We start from the raw sequence: 20,013 nt of genomic DNA on the forward strand, positions 1-20,013 counted from the left end.
CACTGAAAAATAAGAAAAACCCAGTTTCTTCCCTAGGAATTGATGCCATTTTATGAAATCTGTTATTAATATCAGCCAGTTGTCGAGAAAGTGGACTCGTTCAGTAGCTGACTTTGGCTGCTCAGTATGGGCTTCTGCTTTGCCAAAAATAATGAGATCACTTTTCTAATTCCTTTTTAATGTGTTTACACAGCTTCAACAGTATTGCCTGCTCTATACCCTAGGAAACATTATGTGGAACAGCAAATTTGCTTTCCAAGTCAAACTGAAGAAGACCACACAATAATTATCTAGAATTAACTTACTGAATTTGAAGGGGAATGTACTTCAACTGCCTGACAAATTATGTATTAAGAACAAACCAAGAGAAAAACAAAACAAACATCACACCATAATATTTTTTTAAAAGGTAATGCTACATCTTTGTTATCTAAGATGAAATCTGATATTCTGATTTTTATTTAATTCTGAGATTTTTTGTTTGTTTGTTTGTTTGTTTGTTTGTTTGAGATGGAGTCTCTCTCTGTTGCCCAGGCTGGAGTGCATTGGCGTGATCTCAACTCACTGCAACCTGTGCTTCCTGCGTTCAAGTGATTCTCTCATGCCTCAGCCTCCTGAGTAGCTGGGATTACAGGCGCCCGCCACCGCGCCCTCCACCATGTCCCCACCTAATTTTTGTATTTTTAGTAGAGATGGGGTTTTGCCATGTTGGCCAGACTGGTCTCAAACTCCTGGCATCAAGTGATCGACCTGCCTCGGCCTCTCAAAGTGCTGAAATTACAGTGTGAGCCACCGCACCCAGCCTAATTCTGAGATTTCTAACAAAATAAATTAGTCCTTATTCCCATAAATGGAGCAAGAATACATTACAGCACATCTTTCCTGAGAACTTCTTCCTGCATATCAAAGGAAAGGTGCTCATCTAAAAATAGAAAACAGTTTTCTCCCACCCAGAACAGCTACTAATGCTAACAACAACTGCTACCTAGAGAAGTCTCCTTGCTGCAGCCCTTATATGGGAAGGATGTCTTTGAGAAGGGGTCTGAAATCCTCTCTAAGGATCAACAAGCATCTCCTCCCCACAAGCCCTCCCCCTCCCTCTCTGCCTTCCCTCTCTTCAAAGATCAAAGGCTGGTCATTTAAAACAAGTGCTGGGCCAGGTGCGGTGGCTCACGCCTGTAATCCCAGCACTTTGGGAGGCTGAGGAGGGCAGATCACCTGAGGTCAGGAACTTGGGACCAGCCTGGCCAACACAGGGATACGCTGACTCTACTAAAAATTCAGAAATTGGCCAGGCACAGTGGCTCAAACCTGTAATCCCAGCACTTTGGGAGGCCGAGGCAAGCAGATCATGAGGTCAGGAGTTCGAGACCAGCCTGACCAACATGGTGAAACCCCGTCTCTACTAAATATACAAAAATTAGCCAGGCATGATGGTGTGCACCTGTAGTCTCGGATACTCGGGAGATTGAGGCAGGAGAATCGCTTGAACCTGGGAGGTGGAGGTTGCAGTGAGCCAAGGTAGCCCCACTGCATTCCAGCCTGGGTGACACAGCGAGACTCTGTCTCAAAAAAAAAAAAATCAGAAATTAGCTGGGCGTGGTGGCAGGTGCCTGTAATCCCAGCTACTCAGGTGGGTGAGGCAGGAGAATTGCTTGAACCCGAGAAAGGAGGTGGAGGTTGCAGTGAGCCAAGATGGTGCCACCGCACTCCAGCCTGGGCAACGGAGTGAGACTCTGTCTCAAAATAAATAAATAATTTTTAAAAAATAGAACAAGTGCTGTAAGAAAGAGACCAACTGGTACATAATCTTGATCATAGGTTAACTCCAAGTTTTTGGTAGGGAGGTATGTTAACTAAATCTACAGACTTTCGCCACCAACTTTTGTGATCAATTCAATAACATTAAAGGAAATTTTAGAAAGGGAAAATTATTCATAATCTCAACACCCCACTGGAACCCTGTTTGCATTCTGTTTTCCATTCCATTTCCAGCAGTGAGCTCTGCTGTCATCACATCAGATGGATTCTTTAAGGTGTTCTCTAACCATTAACAGCTTAATTTTTAATACACCTGTGAGCTACATCAGTGTTTTTATTCTACCTAATAGATGAACTGAGTGAAGCCTAGGATGGAGATTGGACTAGTGGCCCTGTCAAGAAGCCTGATAAGCCAGTCTCTGCCAGGAGGGCGTTGCGTGCTCTCTGCTCCAACCTGTGGGCCATTGCGCAGCACAGCTGTGTTTGCAGCACATACCTTGGCAAGACTTCTCATTTGTTAATAATTTAAATCCTTTCTTGCAGCTGCAGTCAAAACTGCCCACGGTGTTTTTGCAGAAATGATCACAACCTCCATTGCGGGTCTGGCACTCATCAATATCTGCAACAGGCAAGCATTGGGCATATCAGAGAGCAACACTTGCCTCACTTCTCACAACTCCCTGAAGAGCCATTGTGTGTGTTCATTAGTCTCTGAAATTAAGAAAAATACTCACAAAAGAATTTAAGAATGTTTGCTGATGTTTTTAACCTTACACATGTTTTCTTGTCTGGCTTAACCAGTTCCGAAAGACAAGTGTTTCATCGTCTTGAGAACGCTGACTTATGGTGCCCTTGACTGGCATTAAGGAAACAAACTCTGGGAAAGAATGATGATGTCCTGTTATATTCTCATCTTTGTATTGCTCTCTCAAGGTAGGATGGGTCCCTTTACTATACTATGTATTCAAGTTTAATGATTAAAGCTATAAAGGACTAGAGCATTTGTTTTGGCAAATTACACAATGATCAAATAGCCTCAATGTTTGAAAATGATTCCTGATACTCAATCTTATCTTTTCCCAGTTTCGTCTGGTAATTGGTTATCTACTTTTTATCATGCTAAAGGACTAATCCTTTGTACTCTTGCCCACGCAATATGAGCAAGTCATTGGGGTCGCTCTTCATCAGTAAAAGTTAATGGTACAGTTATTCATTAAGTCCTCTGGATAATCATCTTGACTGTTATTTACATAATAATCTTTAGGCTATTATGTATGATATGTTGATATTATCTCCTGCAAATGAATGCTTCCTTTAACTGCCTTTTTCTAATAAGGCCACTGTCTGAAATGAATTATTTGATGCTTGTAGAGGCTGACCTCCTCAACAATTAGTGTAATTAAGTGTTGGTTCTAATTAAGTTTACTCAATTATAACCTTCCACTAGCCCAGGGGGGAAAAGCTCCTACTGATATGAATCATAAGCAAATCTGGAGTCACGTGGGGTATGGAGGGTATGTTGCCTTTATCCCCATACGTTAGCAGCATGGGTCTTCCCTCCGTAACAGGGCACCCAGCCTCCCTGGGGAGGTGAAGGCTACCTTTACACGTCTTCCCATCCAACTGGAGAGTGAATCCAACAGGACAACTGCAGTGGACACCTGTCGAAGTATCCTTACAGGTGCGATCACAGCCTCCATTGTTGACAGCACACGTTTCTGGCAAGGAGGTAAGAAAAGACAATTAGCTTCCTTAAGAATTGCTAATACAGCTGACGAAGGTCACAGGAGCCAAGAAGCATTGTGGGGTACTCATGGTTACACCCCAAGTCTCTGCTACCTGTAGATGGGCTAGAGGGAGAGCAGGTGCAGCTCCTCCCACCCACCTAAATGAATTCTAGTTCCTGAGGAAGATTGTCAGGGTGACCAGAGGGATAAAGATGTCTCCCAATCTGCAGAGTCACTCCCCCTACTGGCAGATTTAAAGCCACTGAAAGTTCTTGCTGATCTGCGGCCAGCAACCTAAGTAGGACCATGTCTGGCAGGCTAGAGGTGAGTGCAGAACAGGGCAAAGGGGATGGTCCTTCCTTAATCTTGAACCTTCTCCTTTCAATATGAGTAGTGGGCAAAGCAAGAGTGGGTAAGCATCGTCACCCCAACCACTGCCTTGTTGTAGACTACTGGCTTCATCCTTGCAACCACTGATTTACTCAAATTTGAAGTTTCACTTTCCCTGAAAGGAGAAAGCCCTGTCATAACCACATGAAAAATAAGCCACAGTTGTTAAATCGCAACTGTGGAGATGAGGAATAATAAGCAAACAGTCTTCTAGTTCTGTATCTCATATAGTTAGTCCAAGTAATAGACAAGTGCTATTCAACATTCATTGAACTGCTAGCATCTAGGCCTCCAGAAACATGATTTTTCTTCCACAGCTACTTCATTTTAAAAACTGGGGGTGGGGAGATGGGGGGGTGGCGTACCCCTGTAATCCCAACACTTTGGGAGGCCGAGGCAGGAGGATCGCCTGAGCCCAGGGTTCAAGACCAGCCTGGGCAACATGGTGAGACCCCCATCTCTACAAAAATTTAAAAAAATTAGTGAGGCCTGGTGATGCACACCTGTGGTCCCAGCTACTCGGGAGGCTGAAGCAGGAAGATCACTTGAGTCCAGGAGGTCAAGGTTGCAGTGAGCCATGTTTGTGCCACTGCACTCCAGGCTCAGCAACACAGTGAGACCCTGTCTCAAGAAAAGAAAAAAAAAAAAAGGAACCCTGAAGGGGACAAGCTTAATCCTAATTAAATATGCAGATAGTACATGTATATTTATCTCTATTCCTTTCAAAATCTCACGAATATGAAAATAAATTGATTTTTTAAAGTATAAATCCTTAAGGACAAAGAAAATGGAAGAAAAGACAATAGATGAAAGATGTCAAACATTCTGGAAGTGGCATGTTAGCAGGAGAACAGGATCTGGCGTAGAAGAAAGCTAGATCCTAGCAGTCTACAGAGGGGGTGCCAACAGCTGGTAAACTCATGTGAGCCCCAGAATCCCAGAAAAACTCAGGAATTGGGGTTATCAAGTTATTCTAGAGGCAGAAATGCAGACGGAGTTAAAAACAGGAAGATTATGGAGAGTCTACATATGAAAAAGATAAACCCCAGAGCTCCTCCTTAATTCCACATAGCCATGTGACTACCCTTCTCCTGTTCTGGCTATAGCAGAGAAGTCTGGACCAGAGAGGCACCAGGCTCAAGGGCACCAGGAACAACTGAGGAGGAGAGGGAGGCACTGTCAGGTGAAAGTCTATACCCTGAAAAAGAGATCTCAAACCCTCATCCCTCTTCCCCCAGCTCCTTCAGCTCCCTACTGGCAGATTTAAAGTCACTGAAAATTCCAAAAGCTATATTAAAATAACAGCCACTGAAAGTTCCAAAAAGCTACGTTGAAACAACACTGCAACCCAGGATGCCAGCAGCTAAGCCTACAGACAGGTGATTGAAGGACTCCTCGCCAGCGAAATTGACCTACCCAAGCAAAAAGAACTAACGATATTAGCATTTGAAGATCTCCAGATGAAATGGCTAAGTCACTGCCTCATCACCCAAACATGGAGCCCACAAGTCAATAGAATATCCAACTGGCTTTTTAGTATTTTACTATTAAACATGAAAAATCAGTCAAGAATCACTAGACATTTCTGGAAAGCCTCCAATATGGAATAAATACACCAGACCAAACCAACAGGGAAAAAGAATCCTGGAGGAAACAAAGATAATCTAGAGAACAGAAGAGGAGTTAAAATCTTATAATTAATTTCCTCAGGGAGATAAGAAAAGCATCCATGAAATAAGAGCAGGTTCCTAAAACAAAAGGCCAAAGTAAAATTCTTGAACAATTAAAATATGAAAATGAAAACTTTATCCTGTGGAAAGATTAGAAGAAAAAAATGAAAAGTCTCCTAGAAAGTAGAACAAAAATACAAAGGAGAGAAAAGAAAAAGAACAAAAATACAAGGGAGAGAAAAGAAAAAAAAAATTAGACGGTCAATCCAGGAGTTATAACAGCCAGGTAATAGGAGTTCCAGAGGGAAAGAACAGAGAAAATGGAGTGAAGAAATTTATCAAAGACGGGCGCCGTGGCTCGTGCCTATAATCTCAGCACTTTGGGAGGCTGTGGCAGGTGGATAGCCTGAGGCCAGGAGTTCGAGACCAGCCTGGCCAACATGGCAAAATCCCTTCTGTACTAAAAATACAAAAAAAAAAAAAAAATTAACCAGGCATGGTGGCATGTGCCTGTAGTCTCAGCTACTCAGGAGGCTGAGGCAGGAAAGTCACTTGAACCTGGGAGGTGGAGGTTGCAGTGAGCCAAGATCACACCACTGGACTCCAGCCTGGGCAACAGAACAAGACTCTGTCTCAAAAAAAAGAAATAAAAAGAAATTTATCAAAGAAAAAGATGTAAGATAATTTCTCAGAACCAAGGGACTTGAATGTTCATATTGAAAAGTACTAGGCCAGGCATGGTGACTCACGCCTGTAATCCCAGCACTTTGGGAGGCCGAGGTGGGCGGATCACGACGTCAGGAGGTGGAGACCATCCTGGCTAACACGGTGAAACCCCATCTCTACTAAAAATACAAAAAAATTAGCCGGGCGTGGTAGCGGGCGCCTATAGTCCCAGTTACTCAGGAGGCTGAGGCAGGAGAATGGCGTGAACCCGGAGGCGGAGCTTGCAGTGAGCCGAGATCACGCCACTGGACTCCAGCCTGGGCGACAGAGCAAGACTCCATCTCAAAAAAAAAAAAAAAGAAAAAAGAAAAAAGAAAAGTACCAACAATAGGTGGGCAAAATTCCACAATAAAGAACATTATTGTAAAACTTCAGTCACTGGGGAAGAGAAGATCCTAGAAGCTTTCAGAGAGATGCTTTCACAAGTTTCTCCCAAAGGATCAAGAATAAAAATGACTTTAGACTTCTCAAAACAACCCTGTGTTGTTGAAAACAATGGAGCACTAACTTCAAAACAGTGATGGAAAATTCTTTCCAACTCTGAATTCTACACTGAGCCAAATTCTCAATAAAGGGTGCAGGTAGAATATAAAGGCATTTTCAGGCATGCAAATTTTTAAATACCTCTATCTCATTCGCCAGATAAACTAACGAGAGGCAAGACGTAGAATTCACCTAACAGGAGAGCGGCAAAGGGAATTGTAGGCTAATAGTAAACGCCCAGATGAGAGACATCTATAACAGACACATCAAGAAATAACTGTAGGGCCAGGCATGAAGGCTCACACTTGTAATCAAAACACTTTGGGAGGCCAAGGTAGGCAGATGGCTAGAGCCCAGGAGTTTGAGACCAGCCTGGGCAACATGGTGAAACCCTCTCTCTATAAAAAATGCAAATATTAGCCAGGTGCAGTGGCGCATGCCTGTAGTCCAGCTACTCAGGAAGCGGAGGTGAGGGAATCACTTGAGCCTGGGAGGCAGAGGTTGCAGTGAGATGTGATCACACCACAGCACCGCAGCCTGGGGGCAACAGAGTGAGACCCTGTCTCAAAAAAATAAAAAGAAAAAGAAAAGAAAAAAAAGAAGAAAATAATAACTGTATGCCCTTCATTTTTCAGAAATATGGGGGAGGAGGAGTCAGAAGAAGAAACAGTTCGAAGAATTGAATATTGTTGCCTCTGGCAAATGGGATGAGGAAATGGGAAGTTATGAGACAAGGAAATGATGCGTTTCATTACAAGCCCAGAAGTAATTAAGTTTCTATGTTATTCATATATTCTATTTTCACTTAAGACAATGAAAAATTATAATTTCTAAAGAACTCAGAAAGGTTACCTGCTTGGTAACTAAAGGCTGTATGATATGTTGCCTGACTGTTAAATTCAGAAATTGTCAAAAGATGGGTTTTATTTAGGTTGAGCCAAACTTTCTCCAGAAGGAGTAACACGCCAAAGGATCTGTCTGACTCCCACCCCCACGGCCACCACCTCTATTTCTGCTCATCTCCAGCTTAACTGCTGGACCTTCAGGCAGGACTTCCCTTGTCCCACAGCCAAGTGCTGCCCCTCTCCATTCATCTCTTCTACCATTATCATCAGCTGAGTCAGAAATAGAAGAGTCAGTGGACACAAAAGAAGACTAGCCACCATTCTGAGCTAGAGGCTGCTTCAGACGTAGACAGCTGACTTCACTGACCACTCAGTCCCAGGCACTGGACTCTGGGCACCTTTCCATATTATTATTTTAATTGAGCATCCCAACTGATATGTTCAGGCTTCATGTCCCCATTCAAATCTTATCCTGAATTATAATCCCCATAATCCCCTCGTGTCAATGGAGAGACCAGGTGGAGGTGATTGGATCATGGGGGCGGTTCCCCCATGCTGTTCTCATGATGGAGTGAGGCCATGAGATCTCATGGTTTTACAAGTGTTTGGTAGTTCCTCCTGCATTTATTCTCCTTCCTGCCACCTTGCGAAGAAGGTACCTTGCTTCCCCTTTGCCTTCCACCATGATTGTAAGTTTCCTGAGGCCTCCCCAGCTATGTGGAACTGTGAATCAATTAAGCCTCTTTTCTTTATCAATTACCCAGTCTGGGGCAGTTCTTTATAGCAGTATGAAAATGTGCGACACACTGGCCCTAAGAGGTAGAAAGACCAAGAGACACAGCCTCAGGGCAGTTTGCCAAGCCTTACAGCTAGGTGGGGCTGCATTGGGATGTTAACCTGATTATTCTGATGGCAAGACCAGGGATCTTGCTTGGTTGGTGATTAAGCAACAACACTGGGGAAGAACAGACACACATCCTGGTTCACAGGAACTGCTCACCCCAGTCCAGCTGGTCTGAGGGCATGTGGCTCCCAAGTTCAGGTCTGATGCAGTAAGTTGGGGAGGGAAAGGGACAATGGCAGTGGCCAAGGAAGGGGAGTGAAGGCACCTACCCATGAGCAGCCGCCGCTTCACCCGTTTATCCCCATCCACCACAGATGTGGCATTGCTCTCTGTCACCTCCAGGACAGTGTCCTCTCGCTCTACAAGAGAAGCAAAAGAGCACAGTTCTCAGACTGAATGAGTTAGATTGCTCATTCCCTGTACAACTGTGTTTGCTGAAATCCCAGACACAAGAGTAATGTAAGATATGTGACTCTGTTCACGCAGTAAAAATGTGTTATAATGAGGCTCTGTGGGAGACACAGCATGTCAAAGGGCCGCAGATCCTTAGCAAACATTAAACATGGAAAAGATTTTGGAGGTATATTGCACTGACCAAAGAGACACTAGGGAATGCAAGCTTCAGATTCACTCCAGTCTCCTGAGTCGAGTACAAAAAGAGCCTTGGGCCTGGAAACCTCTAAAATGGAGGTAGCGAAGGATACACCATGAAGGGCAAAGCAGGCACCCTGCCAGAAATATGCAGCCCTGGCTCCTGCTGGCCAGAAGTGCTGCATCATCACAAACGGCTCTAACTTCATGCTGCCCTGGCCTCTTGGGATGTGTTGTGCCAGTCTCTGGAATACCAGCGTTAGGAGCAGCCTAGTCCAGGAGAGGAGGAAGGGCTTTCCAAGGTCACACACGGAGACAGGGGCCTTCCCCACAGACCTAGACCACTCCCACTGCAGCATGTGAAGTGGGGGCAAATGCACTGGAAACAGCCTGCATCTGTGCTAAACACCATTAAGGGGCAGGGGTAGGGACGGGCAGGCTGGGGCAGACCCTCACTCAGTGTTAGGGTTACCACTCACCAAGGCAGCTCCTCCCATCTGTGTGCATCTTGTACTGTGGATGGCAGCTGCACTCTGGGCCATCAGCTGTATCTTCACAGGAGTGCTGGCACCCACCGTTCCCATGGTTACAGGTCACTGACAGTAAAATGAATCAATACATAAAGCACTGAGATTTCCACAAACACAGGGCTGTGTTTGCTCCAGAGAAACTCTGATTTTCATTCTGCAAGTATTTGAGCACCTAGTGCATGCCAGGCATGGTGCACGGAAGACATAACTCCGAGGCAGACCCTGTGGTATCTGTGTAGGCAGATAGTTACAACACAAATCATAGAAATGCTGAAACATGGGTTTAAACAAAGTCATACAGGAAGAGGGAGATGGGAGAATTGGGGGAGAGATTTTTATTAATAAGAGAAATCATAGCAAGAGATTCTAGACTACTGCTTTGTTCTATTTAGAGAACTTTACCTATTAATACAGCTGTACTGGGGTTTGGGAAATGCTATAGCACTTTATGCTGGAATAAAACAGACAATATTTAATTTGTACATATATGTCAGAATTTCTCTCATCAGATTCAATCTAGATTAGTTAGAAGGAAGGATAATCACAGGATGATTCTGCACACAATTAATGTGACATTAACTGGTAATTATCAAGACTATATATGAATGCATTGATGATAGGCCAAAAAAAAAAGCCAACTACAAAACTATCTATTCATCAAACTGTAAACCACGGTTACCTCTGGCAAGGGAAACGGGAGGGGAAAACTGAATGTTTTCTTTATACGCTTTGGAGTGTTGCATTTTACATAGACCCTTTGTAATTTTTCTAATTCAAAAGAACTAATTACATATTTGTGGTATCTTGTGATTATAGCTATGTAAAAATTGTATATGCATATGAACAACTAAATAGGAATATGAAAAAATTGAAACAGCTGGTTATGTGGTGAGATTCTAGATCTTATTTTTTCTTTGTTAACTCCTCAAATGTTAAATAATATATGTTAATGTTAAAAATGTTATAAAAGGCCGGGTGCGGTGGCTCAAGCCTGTAATCCCAGCACTTTGGGAGGCCGAGATGGGCGGATCATGAGGTCAGGAGATCGAGACCATCCTGGCTAATACAGTGAAACCCCGTCTCTACTAAAAAAAAATACAAAAACCTAGCTGGGCGAGGTGGCAGGCACCTGTAGTCCCAGCTAGTCGGGAGGCTGAGGCAGGAGAATGGCGTGAACCCGGGAGGTGGAGCTTGCAGTGAGCTGAGATCCGGCCACTGCACTCCAGCCTGGGCGACAGAGCGAGACTCCATCTCAAAAAGGAAAAAAAAAAAAGTTATAATGTTAAAATGTTAATAATGTTAATGTTAAAATTAAAAAATGTTAATAACATAATAATATCATTTGAGCAGTGATATCTTACTGACATTTAAAATCTTTAAAAACAAGCTTACAGGCGCCCCCCCCCTTCAGCAACTGTCCCCTGAAAGACTGAAATGTTGAGGGTCTCGCCCCACAGGTGAGTCTTGGAGGGCCTGGGTCCTCCTTTTGAAGATCTGGAGGTGGGAAAATGGTCTCCACTCTGCTAGCTCACTGGATGCCCTCAGGGACAGCCTGACTTTGAGGGGCCCTAAGGGCCTGTCAGAACCTGTTGCTTGAGTATGATGGTGGCACCAGCCTTGGCTTGGACAGTTTTGAGGCAGCACTCTACTTTGTGAGGGAGACAATGGAGAGAAGTCCCTCACCAGTGAAACTGTCCCCTCATCTCTTACTCACCGTAAACCACCATCCCCACCAAATGGCAGGGGTCTTCTGTCCATGGCTTTGGGAAGGTTCCTAAAGGGAACCCCTCAGTGCTTCCCCAGCATAAATCGTGGTTTAGGAACACCATGAATTGCCAGTGGTTTCCTGTTCCCAGGTGGAGTTTTGTTACCACAATCGTGGTGCAGGGGTGCAGCCCGATGGTGTAGACCACTCATTCACCCACTCATTAAACACAAGTGTACTGAGCACATTCCATAGCAGGCACTAAGGGAGGACTGAGCGGAAAAATGAGACAAGGTCCCTGACTTGGAGGGGCTCATAGCTGGGGAGACAGACACATCAACACGCAAGTCAACTCAGAGCTATACAGCTGGGGAAAGTGCTGTGGGAGCCAAAGTACAAAATGGCTGCCCTGTCTGAAGCACCCAGGAGGCTTCTGATAGCAGAGGATGGTAGCAAGGGATTAAGAGCACAGCTTTAGAGCTAAACAGACCAGGGTTTGAACACTCATTTGCCACTAACTCCCTGTGTGACCTTGTTGCTTCACCTTCTGCACAACTTTGCCAACTGAAATGAGTGTAATAATACGGAACTCACAGGGTGGTGCTTGTAAGAATTAAATGGGATATGGCATATCTTGAGACAAGCCTTTGCACACGATAAATTCCCCACCAAAAGGTAGCTATTATGCTTATCCTTATTAGAAGTTAAACAGAATATTGAAGGTTGAGTGAGAGTCCACCATGCCAGGAAGGAAGGAGGGCTTGGGAAAGGCCTGGAGGCATCAAAGAATTTGGGCTGTTCTCCAAAGGTAAGGGGAGTAGTGTCTGTGGAAAGGAGGCAGATGAGGTGTATAAGGGAAGCAGGGCCCAGTGGCAAAGAGCTGTGATTGCCAGATGGGGAAATTTGGTTTTATTCTGTGGGAACAGGGAGAACTGCCCCCCAACATTCACACTCCTTACTCCTGAATTTCATTTTCTCCTGATGAGTTCCTTTTAAAATATCATTTCCCTTCCCTAAGGGAGACCACCCTTCTGCAGTGAACAAGTACTTGGTAGAGGTCGGTATCCTGTGCTAACTGTCTTCCCTGCTACTGCAGCCGTGCCATGAGGTGGTGCTTCTGAACTGGGCCACAGAAGGCAGCCTATGGAATACGATGGTTCCCATGGCAGTTGTGCACCCGCCCATACTTACAAATGCAGTCTCTCTGGTTCTTGGCCAGCTCAAAACCAGGCCTGCACTCACAGGCGACACTGCCCCTTGGGGCCTCCTTGCAGATGTGACTACAGCCGTGATCCTTATTCATGCAGCTCAGGCCCTCTGAAAAACAGTAGTGTGTAACAGGTGACTAGGCTGTGGTCAGAATCCTGAGACCTGGGAGAGCGGCAAAGGGCTAAGGGGTGGCCCACAGACCTGTCTGCCTAGGTCTCCATCAGCCCCACATTTGAAAAGTATATGTCATTAAAGTCAACCCAGGCCAATTAATAGACATGAAAAATTTCTTCTGTCACCCAAGAGATATGATGTCTCAACTCTCCTAACAAGATGGGAGCCTTCCCAATACACTGGAGCTCTTTATTGGGTGCAGGATCAGAGCCTGCTGACCCTAGGAACTGGTACTCATGCTCTTATCTCTGCCATGTCTTTACCCAAGAGCTGATCAAGAATGTAAAGAGAAAAGGAGAATCCTCCTAAGAAATGTGCAGATAGAATGATCAAGATTCTCAATTTTTCACATACTCTTGAAGATAATTTTCAAAACATTTCAACGCCCCTCTCTACCCCCACCAATCCTGCCCTTCAGAGGTGAGTGTGACTGCGGCATTTGGCATCCTCATATGGGTCACATGCCCAGGGATCTGTCTTCTGTGACCACCCTCAGCCACTCCCTTGGTCCTTCCCTCAGGACGTAAGCCTCTGACAGACAGCATCACACAGCAACAGCAACAAGAACAGAGCAAGGGAGAGAGGAGACAGAGAGAGAAGGAGGGAGTGTGCTCATGTGTGTGGTAGCTGCTGTACAATTCTTTTGAGGTATACAGTAAATTTCGATTAGCTCAACCTTGTAGTACGATGGTGGGCAGGGAACACCTGCTTCTGTTCCCGCAGGGCCCGGCATACATCTACATGAGGGGCACTAGCAAGGTAACTGCCCGTGTGGTTTACCAGCATTCTGCCTCATCTCAAAACCAATTCTTCTGCCAGCATCCTGAAGGAATTCTTTTCATACCCTAGAGTATTTTCAAGACATCTGCTCAGTTTATACTGCATTATTAATTACCTGTTCCTATGTTGCTTCTTTGCATTTGTGCAATGTAACTCTAAAACATCTCTGAGAGTAGGGACTTGGTTGTCATTGGCTCTCTACTGACGAGACACTCTAATACTAGAAAGGCACTGGTTTCAACACGAGTACAAAAAGGTTGCTTTCACTTCTCTAGAATCCAACACTCTTCTATATTATGCCCCTAAAACTTTAGCCAACAGATTCTGATGAAGTCAAAGTTATCTCTCCAGCTCCCATGCCAGAGCTGTCAAACTGTGCTTAACTGGAACAATTGTTTTAATACAAACAGATGCCATTCCTATTCCAAAAGACAGTGCAAGAGTTAATATATCCCATACTTTCAAGAGTCTCTCTTAAAATCCTCTTGCTCTTTTGCCTGACAGTTATGAGCTGTCTGCACTCCAGCACTGAGTCTGCTGGTTGCTGGGATTCATTCATCCATGCCAAGGGTGGCTGTCAATTAACACAGAAAGAGACTTGCACTGGATTGGTGGAAAACTTTCTCTTGCTCTGACTGGTAATTTCCGAAGATGTGATTTGCTCCCCAGTACTGAGATGGCGTGGGAGGTGACAGCTGCCTCTAGAAGCAGTGTCCTGTCTTTCTGAAGAGGCCCAGAAAGCATTGTGTTTGTCCTTGGGTCAGCAAAGCATGGGGAATAACCAGTGCTCAGGTGTAAATATAATAGTGCCCAAGAAATGGGGGCAGGAACACCTGGAAAGTACACCCCCAAACAGGCCAGCTGCTGCTGCTTTTTCACTCTGTTTACAAGACCGTTAAGACATTTACAAAGTGACCTTTACTGCCTCAGAGTAATTCACCTACACAGAAATATTTCATAAGAATGCCTGTGTGCCAGATGCCATTGTGATACACAGAGAAGCTGCCACCTGATGTCCTACCACATCAAGCTACACCTGAAGTTACCAAGCGGTAACAGAGACTTTAAATGGCTCTGGAATTGCTGATGGCTTTTCAAGAGGTGATCTCAAAGCCTTTCATAGCACCCTGACTTAAAGCAAGACCACTGCTGGGAGAGCACATTAATTTGTTCCAAACTAGGCAGCCCAGCAAATGGCCCTAGCTCTTTCCAAAACTGGCCTGGTTGTCACGTCCAGGACGGTTTGTTCACCATAAGGGAAACAGCTCAGAAACATTGGAAATCCCCCATTCTGGTGCACCCCAAGATCAGGGCTCCACTGAAGATTATTTCTGGAAACCCAGTAAAAATATGCCATGTGAACTGGGAGGAAAGTGTGACCTAAAACGGGTAACAGGCCCTGCCGAAAGCACAGCCTCCACTTTGCCACCCTGACACCTTCCCCGTCGCCCTGAAAAGGCATCAGTACACCATCTAAATATTCTCAGAACACACAAAACAAAAGAGGAGCTCTCATTCTGAGAGCCTGAGCACCCATGAATAGGAATAAAGGCAGGCCGGGGGTGATGTGTTTCTCTCCAGCCTACCCTCATTATATGGGTGAAAACACACAGTCTCTTTATCACAGCTTTGGAGTCTCTAAGGATAAAAAAAAATCAATATCTTGAGCTTTCCCTGAGAGTCAATGATTACGATGCCCTATATTAAAGAACATTTTGTAAATAATTATTAAAAACAACAGCAATAGAAAATACTAGCTTCCTGTGTTGCCTTCTTTCAATCACTTTTAAGGTATCCACTGTGGTTTTTTAAGCCTACAGTTGCATAGTTTAATGTGCACATCAGAGAGAAAATCCTAGAAGAAAACTTTTTACAGGCTGTTCTATTTGAAGAATCAAAATGCTAGGATGCAAAGGTTCTCCGTTACCAATTGCTATAATCCGTTGGCTGACACTCCCATGAATTTGCCAAGCAGTCAGGTTGAAACACAACAGAAAATCACAGAGAACACTTCCAGACCACAACTCAAATTCTTGGATTTTGGTTTTAGTTCCAGACAAAAGTGTTCACTTTAAATACTCTTCAGGGGATCCAAGAATGTCTGAATTGTAGAAAATTTAGAAAACACAGTTTGCAGAAAGGAATTGCATTTGTATTTGCTTCTGTTATGAGGAGCCTGTGTCTCTAAGAGTCCAGGGGTTTGCAGGACTGAGCCAGGGCTCTGGAAGTGCAAGGATAAGGGGTGATCTTAATCGCTACCAGCTGCTTTGTAACTAGGTGGGACCCAGACTGCGAGGGCTTAAGCGATGGCTTTAACCTGCACGTCCCACATCCCTCCCCAGCCACCTACAGAAGAAGCCAAAGTGACTTCCCAGGAAGCAGCTGGGAGCAATCAAAAGGAGAGATGCCCTGAGATTTGGATCACTCTGTGCCACTGGCCTCCTAATTCATTCCCACCTCGAATTTGGCCTGCATCGGACAAGAGTGCAGGGCACACCAATGACCCCAGAGAACCTGGCAGGAAAATGAAACCCAACTGCTACTTTATTAAGGGCCACACCTGGCACAAGATAAGAAATATGCCTGATCAAAGCCAGTGTGTGTGACTTCCCTGCCCCAAACGCTGAGAATGAGCAGACTCCGGGTGATGATAACCATCAAATCCATTGGCCCCTGGGGATTCCTCTGATGATTTTTCTTAGTACCCAAACAGGTATTCCAGTTAGGTATAAGATGTGAGCCACCATCCTTGGAAAATGAGACAAAAATCATCTTCCATAAAGAAACCCTTGAAAAGTTACCAAGACCAGGATTAAAACAATCTACAAATTTGTGATTAAACAGTAGAAGAACTTAAAATGACCTCATTCTTAAGTAATGGGAAAGACTAAGCAGCACATGGCCAAAGGGGTTAATAGGCTAGTATTTAGGGTTCTTCCCCTAAAAATAGGCAGATGCAACTCCAAGAGAAACACAGCCACCAAAATGTGACTCTTCAACTTAAGAAAGAGCAGTGAAGAGTTAAAAGGATGACATTCGTTAAAAATACCTGATTGGCCACATGTACTTAATGCATCTTCCTCTCAAGAATCAACTAAGTAACAGAAGAATGAAAAAAGGTATAAACTCAAAGCAAAGAGAATGAAAAGAAGGACATCAGAAGAGAAGAGTTTCTGGCAAATTTACAGAGGAATGGTAAATGGTGACATAGGTGAAGGAAACCACAGCACGGAGAATCCAGGGAAGGAGACCTTCTGCCCCTCGGAGCTCAGATATGCAAAACATGGAAGGGCCAGATCTACCTTGGGGCTGGAAACAGGGCACTTCATTGAAAGTCTGCATGGGAAGGATCCAGCCTCCTCTCTACCCACCCAGAGCAGGGAGCAGGCTCATACTGGTGCTGTGGTTTTCAGCACCTTTTTGAAAAACTTGGCAGATCATCCTCTATATCGCTCCTGAGACATCTAGTCATATTTGAAATGTATTCTATGTAAAGATTAGAATCAGAGAATGTGAGAGTTTGAAAGGACCTCAGAGCTCACCCAGTCCAGTGCACCTGTTTTGCCAGGTGAGGAAGTTGAAGTTTGAATAACTTGCCCACGGTTAGCCAGCAGTGGCATCTAGACTCAGGCCTCCAGACTTTCTATACCCTGTGCTTCCCCGCTAGAGTCAGTGTGTGTGCATGTGCGCCAAGGGAGAGGGTCTCAGATGTGACTCCGCCCCCATCCACAGCGGGGCAGAGGTACCTTCTGAACGGTGAATGCAGGTGTGCTGATTGTCACTCAGGAAAAACCCCTCCTTGCAGCAGCACTCATAGCTCCCCATAACGTTGACACAGGTGTGCTGGCAGCCGCCATTGTTCTCCAGGCACTCATCCACATCTGGAGGGAGAGAGGGATTAGCCTCTGCTTTGATGACTGTTTCAAATGCCCCACCTCACCCAGCAGCTCAGGGGCCCTGCTAAGCAAAGATGAGGTCCCTCTTCATGTCCCTGCACCACAGAAGCTTTCTGAATCAAAGCCAGTTCCACAGACAATTACCCAGTCCTTATGGGTCTGGGGCTCACTTGGCCAGGACCACCACATGGATCAATTAGCTCAGTAAATATTTGTTGAACCTTCTCTTTCCAAAGCATGGTGCTAGAGGAGACAGCAAAATATAGATAAGGAAGATAAAACTCCTTCCCTTGGCCAGGTGTGGTGGCTCACGCCTATAATCCCAGCACTTTGGGAGGCTGAAGCAGGTGGATCACCTGAGGTCAGGAATTCAAGACCAGCCTGGCCAACATGGTGAAACCCCATCTCTATTAAAAACACAAAAATTAGCTGGGCATGGTGGCATATGCCTGTAATCCCAGCTATTTGGGAGGCTGAGGCAGGAGAATCACTTGAACCCGGCAGGTGGAGGTTGCAGTGAACCGAGATCATACCACTGCACTCCAGCATGGGCCTCAGAGTGAAACTCCATCTAAAAAAAAAAAAAAAAAAATCCTCTCTAGGAGCATGCTCTTCAGCAAGAGACAAATATACAAATGATTCTGATATAAGGTAAAAGCTGGTACAAAGGAAAGAAATCACATCTGGTCCTGAGGTATCAGGATGAATCAAGGATAAGCTAATAAAAGATGGGCGCTTAGAATTGTCCAATTATAAATCAGGAGAGAAGCAATTATAGGTGGAAGACAGCGTGAGCAGTAGCACAAAGGCTGGGAGGCATGGAGAACATTCAGATACCAGTAGGTCAGCCCATTTGGCTGGAGCATAGGGCACATGGAGAGAGGTTACAGGAGATACAGTTGGGAGGACAGACTGTGGTCACACTGCGGGATCCTGAATACCAGGCAAAGAAGTGCCTACTTAGTTTGGGAAGCAGCTGAGAACCACTAGAGTAGGGGAGAGAGTCTGGCCTTTCACTTTGAGAAATACAAGGCGGCGGCTGAGAGCAGGACAGAGGGAGGGGAAGAATGGGCAGTCTGGGAGTCTAGCTTCACACATGCATCTGCAACAGCCACAGCTAGCACAGGGAGGAGGCAGAGGAGATGGCAGGAGTCCTAAGAGCCTCTAGGGAAGGAGCCAGCAGAGAGGTAGGGAGGGAGGAAGCCTTCTGCCACACTGTCAGGGTAGCCTTAGGGGACCTTCCTCCCACTCTGCCTGTGATACCCTGTGCACAGCTATATTGATACACTTACTGACTTGCAGCCTCAAAATCCTTTACTCATCTACCTCTACTAGATTGCAAACTCCTTGAGGACAGAGATTTTTGTTTCAATTAGCACAGCCCTGGAAGACAGCAGGTGCTCATTAACTATTCAATGCGTGAACAAACAAGCAGGAGAGGATAGCATCACCCGAGTCAAAGAAGAGAAACTTCCAGAAAAGTTTCAGACAATAAAGTCTCAAAGGCTGATATAAAAGCAATTTATTTTCTCCAGTCTAATTTCTCATGTGCCAATCACTAGCTCCTGTGCGTATCCATAATAATAATAATAATAATAATAATAAAAACACCTCACATTTAAATATCTGTTATCTGGTTTCAAGCTTCAGATCTTATAGTCATCCGTCCTCCCACACTACTGAGCAGATGTCTGACTAAACTGATGGGACTCAAGCCATCCCCTGAAGCCTAACAAACTTGCCCTTGTCTATGCCAAAGGGTGAAGGAAGCACATTCCAGAGGATGAGCTGTGCTGGAACACACCTGGCTTAGGTGTTCCACAGCAAGACTCAAGGTGAGTAGGAGAGGTCAGTCTCCCTGAACACCAACTCCTGGATTGGCTGCGAGTAAAGGTGTGCTCCCCTCTGAGCTGCCACACCCCCATCCCACGTTTAACCCCCAATTTCTTTTCTCCAAAGCAATCAGAAGTGTGTCATTTAGCTGGCTGATGCTCTCTGGTTGGATAAATACAAAAGTGTGTGTCCATGTACGAAGATATCTATCACTAAGCTGGTGAGCTTCTCCAGACCATAAAACAGTGGTTCTCAACCCTGGCTATGTGTCAGAACCCTGATGCCTGGATGCCACCTCCAGAGATAGTGACAGAGCCAGTCTTGGATGAAGTCTAGGTGATGGTGTTTTTTAAGCTTCTCAGGTGATTCCAGTGTGCGGCCAGGGTTAAGAACCACTGTTACAAAGCCAAATAGCTATGATGAGATCCCAGACACTTCAAAAATAGAAACCGAATGCAGATGGGGTGAGCTGTATAGAAGAGCTGCCTTTCGTTTTTCAGACTTGCAGGCATTCAGGATCTTGAAGTGCTCTGTGTTTAGTGCCAAAGCTAAGTGGTATTTGTACCTTGTGTCTTCTAGCTAATATATTTGTGGCTAATGTGCGGTTAGGAGGCTGAGGAGATTGAAGCGGTCATCCCAGAGAACTCAGGAGACGTGAGGGCTCTGAGCTTCTTTCTTGCCACAAACTGGGTCAGCCCTTTCAAGTCTGAATGGTGGGGAAGTGTCTACGTGTGCTGGTCCTACTCTTCTAAATGTACTTCATTTTCTTGTGCCTTCCTTTTAAAGAGTCCTTACCCCCTTCAGAAATACTCAGTAGATGCTCAACGTCTCTCCGCAAGGCAGATCCTT

The 20,013-nt window shown here is 45.0% G+C and overlaps 1 protein-coding gene across 4 annotated transcripts in view; it reads right to left on the minus strand.

The window, feature by feature from the left end:
* Positions 1 to 20,013, minus strand: part of SCUBE2 (signal peptide, CUB domain and EGF like domain containing 2) — a 74,093-nt gene that overhangs the window by 40,177 nt on the left and 13,903 nt on the right. For all 4 annotated transcript variants that reach the window (XM_030918725.1, XM_030918724.1, XM_030918723.1 and 1 more), the window contains exons 4-9: positions 17,182 to 17,316; positions 12,464 to 12,589; positions 9,517 to 9,633; positions 8,716 to 8,805; positions 3,363 to 3,479; positions 2,258 to 2,380 (exon numbers count right to left, since the gene is read on the minus strand). In XM_030918725.1, coding sequence (XP_030774585.1) covers positions 2,258 to 2,380; positions 3,363 to 3,479; positions 8,716 to 8,805; positions 9,517 to 9,633; positions 12,464 to 12,589; positions 17,182 to 17,316 — 708 coding nt within the window. The remainder of the gene's footprint in view (positions 1 to 2,257; positions 2,381 to 3,362; positions 3,480 to 8,715; positions 8,806 to 9,516; positions 9,634 to 12,463; positions 12,590 to 17,181; positions 17,317 to 20,013) is intronic.

The sequence above is a fragment of the Rhinopithecus roxellana genome, chromosome 15 (assembly GCF_007565055.1).
Source record: "Rhinopithecus roxellana isolate Shanxi Qingling chromosome 15, ASM756505v1, whole genome shotgun sequence".
NCBI classification, from domain to species: domain Eukaryota; kingdom Metazoa; phylum Chordata; class Mammalia; order Primates; family Cercopithecidae; genus Rhinopithecus; species Rhinopithecus roxellana.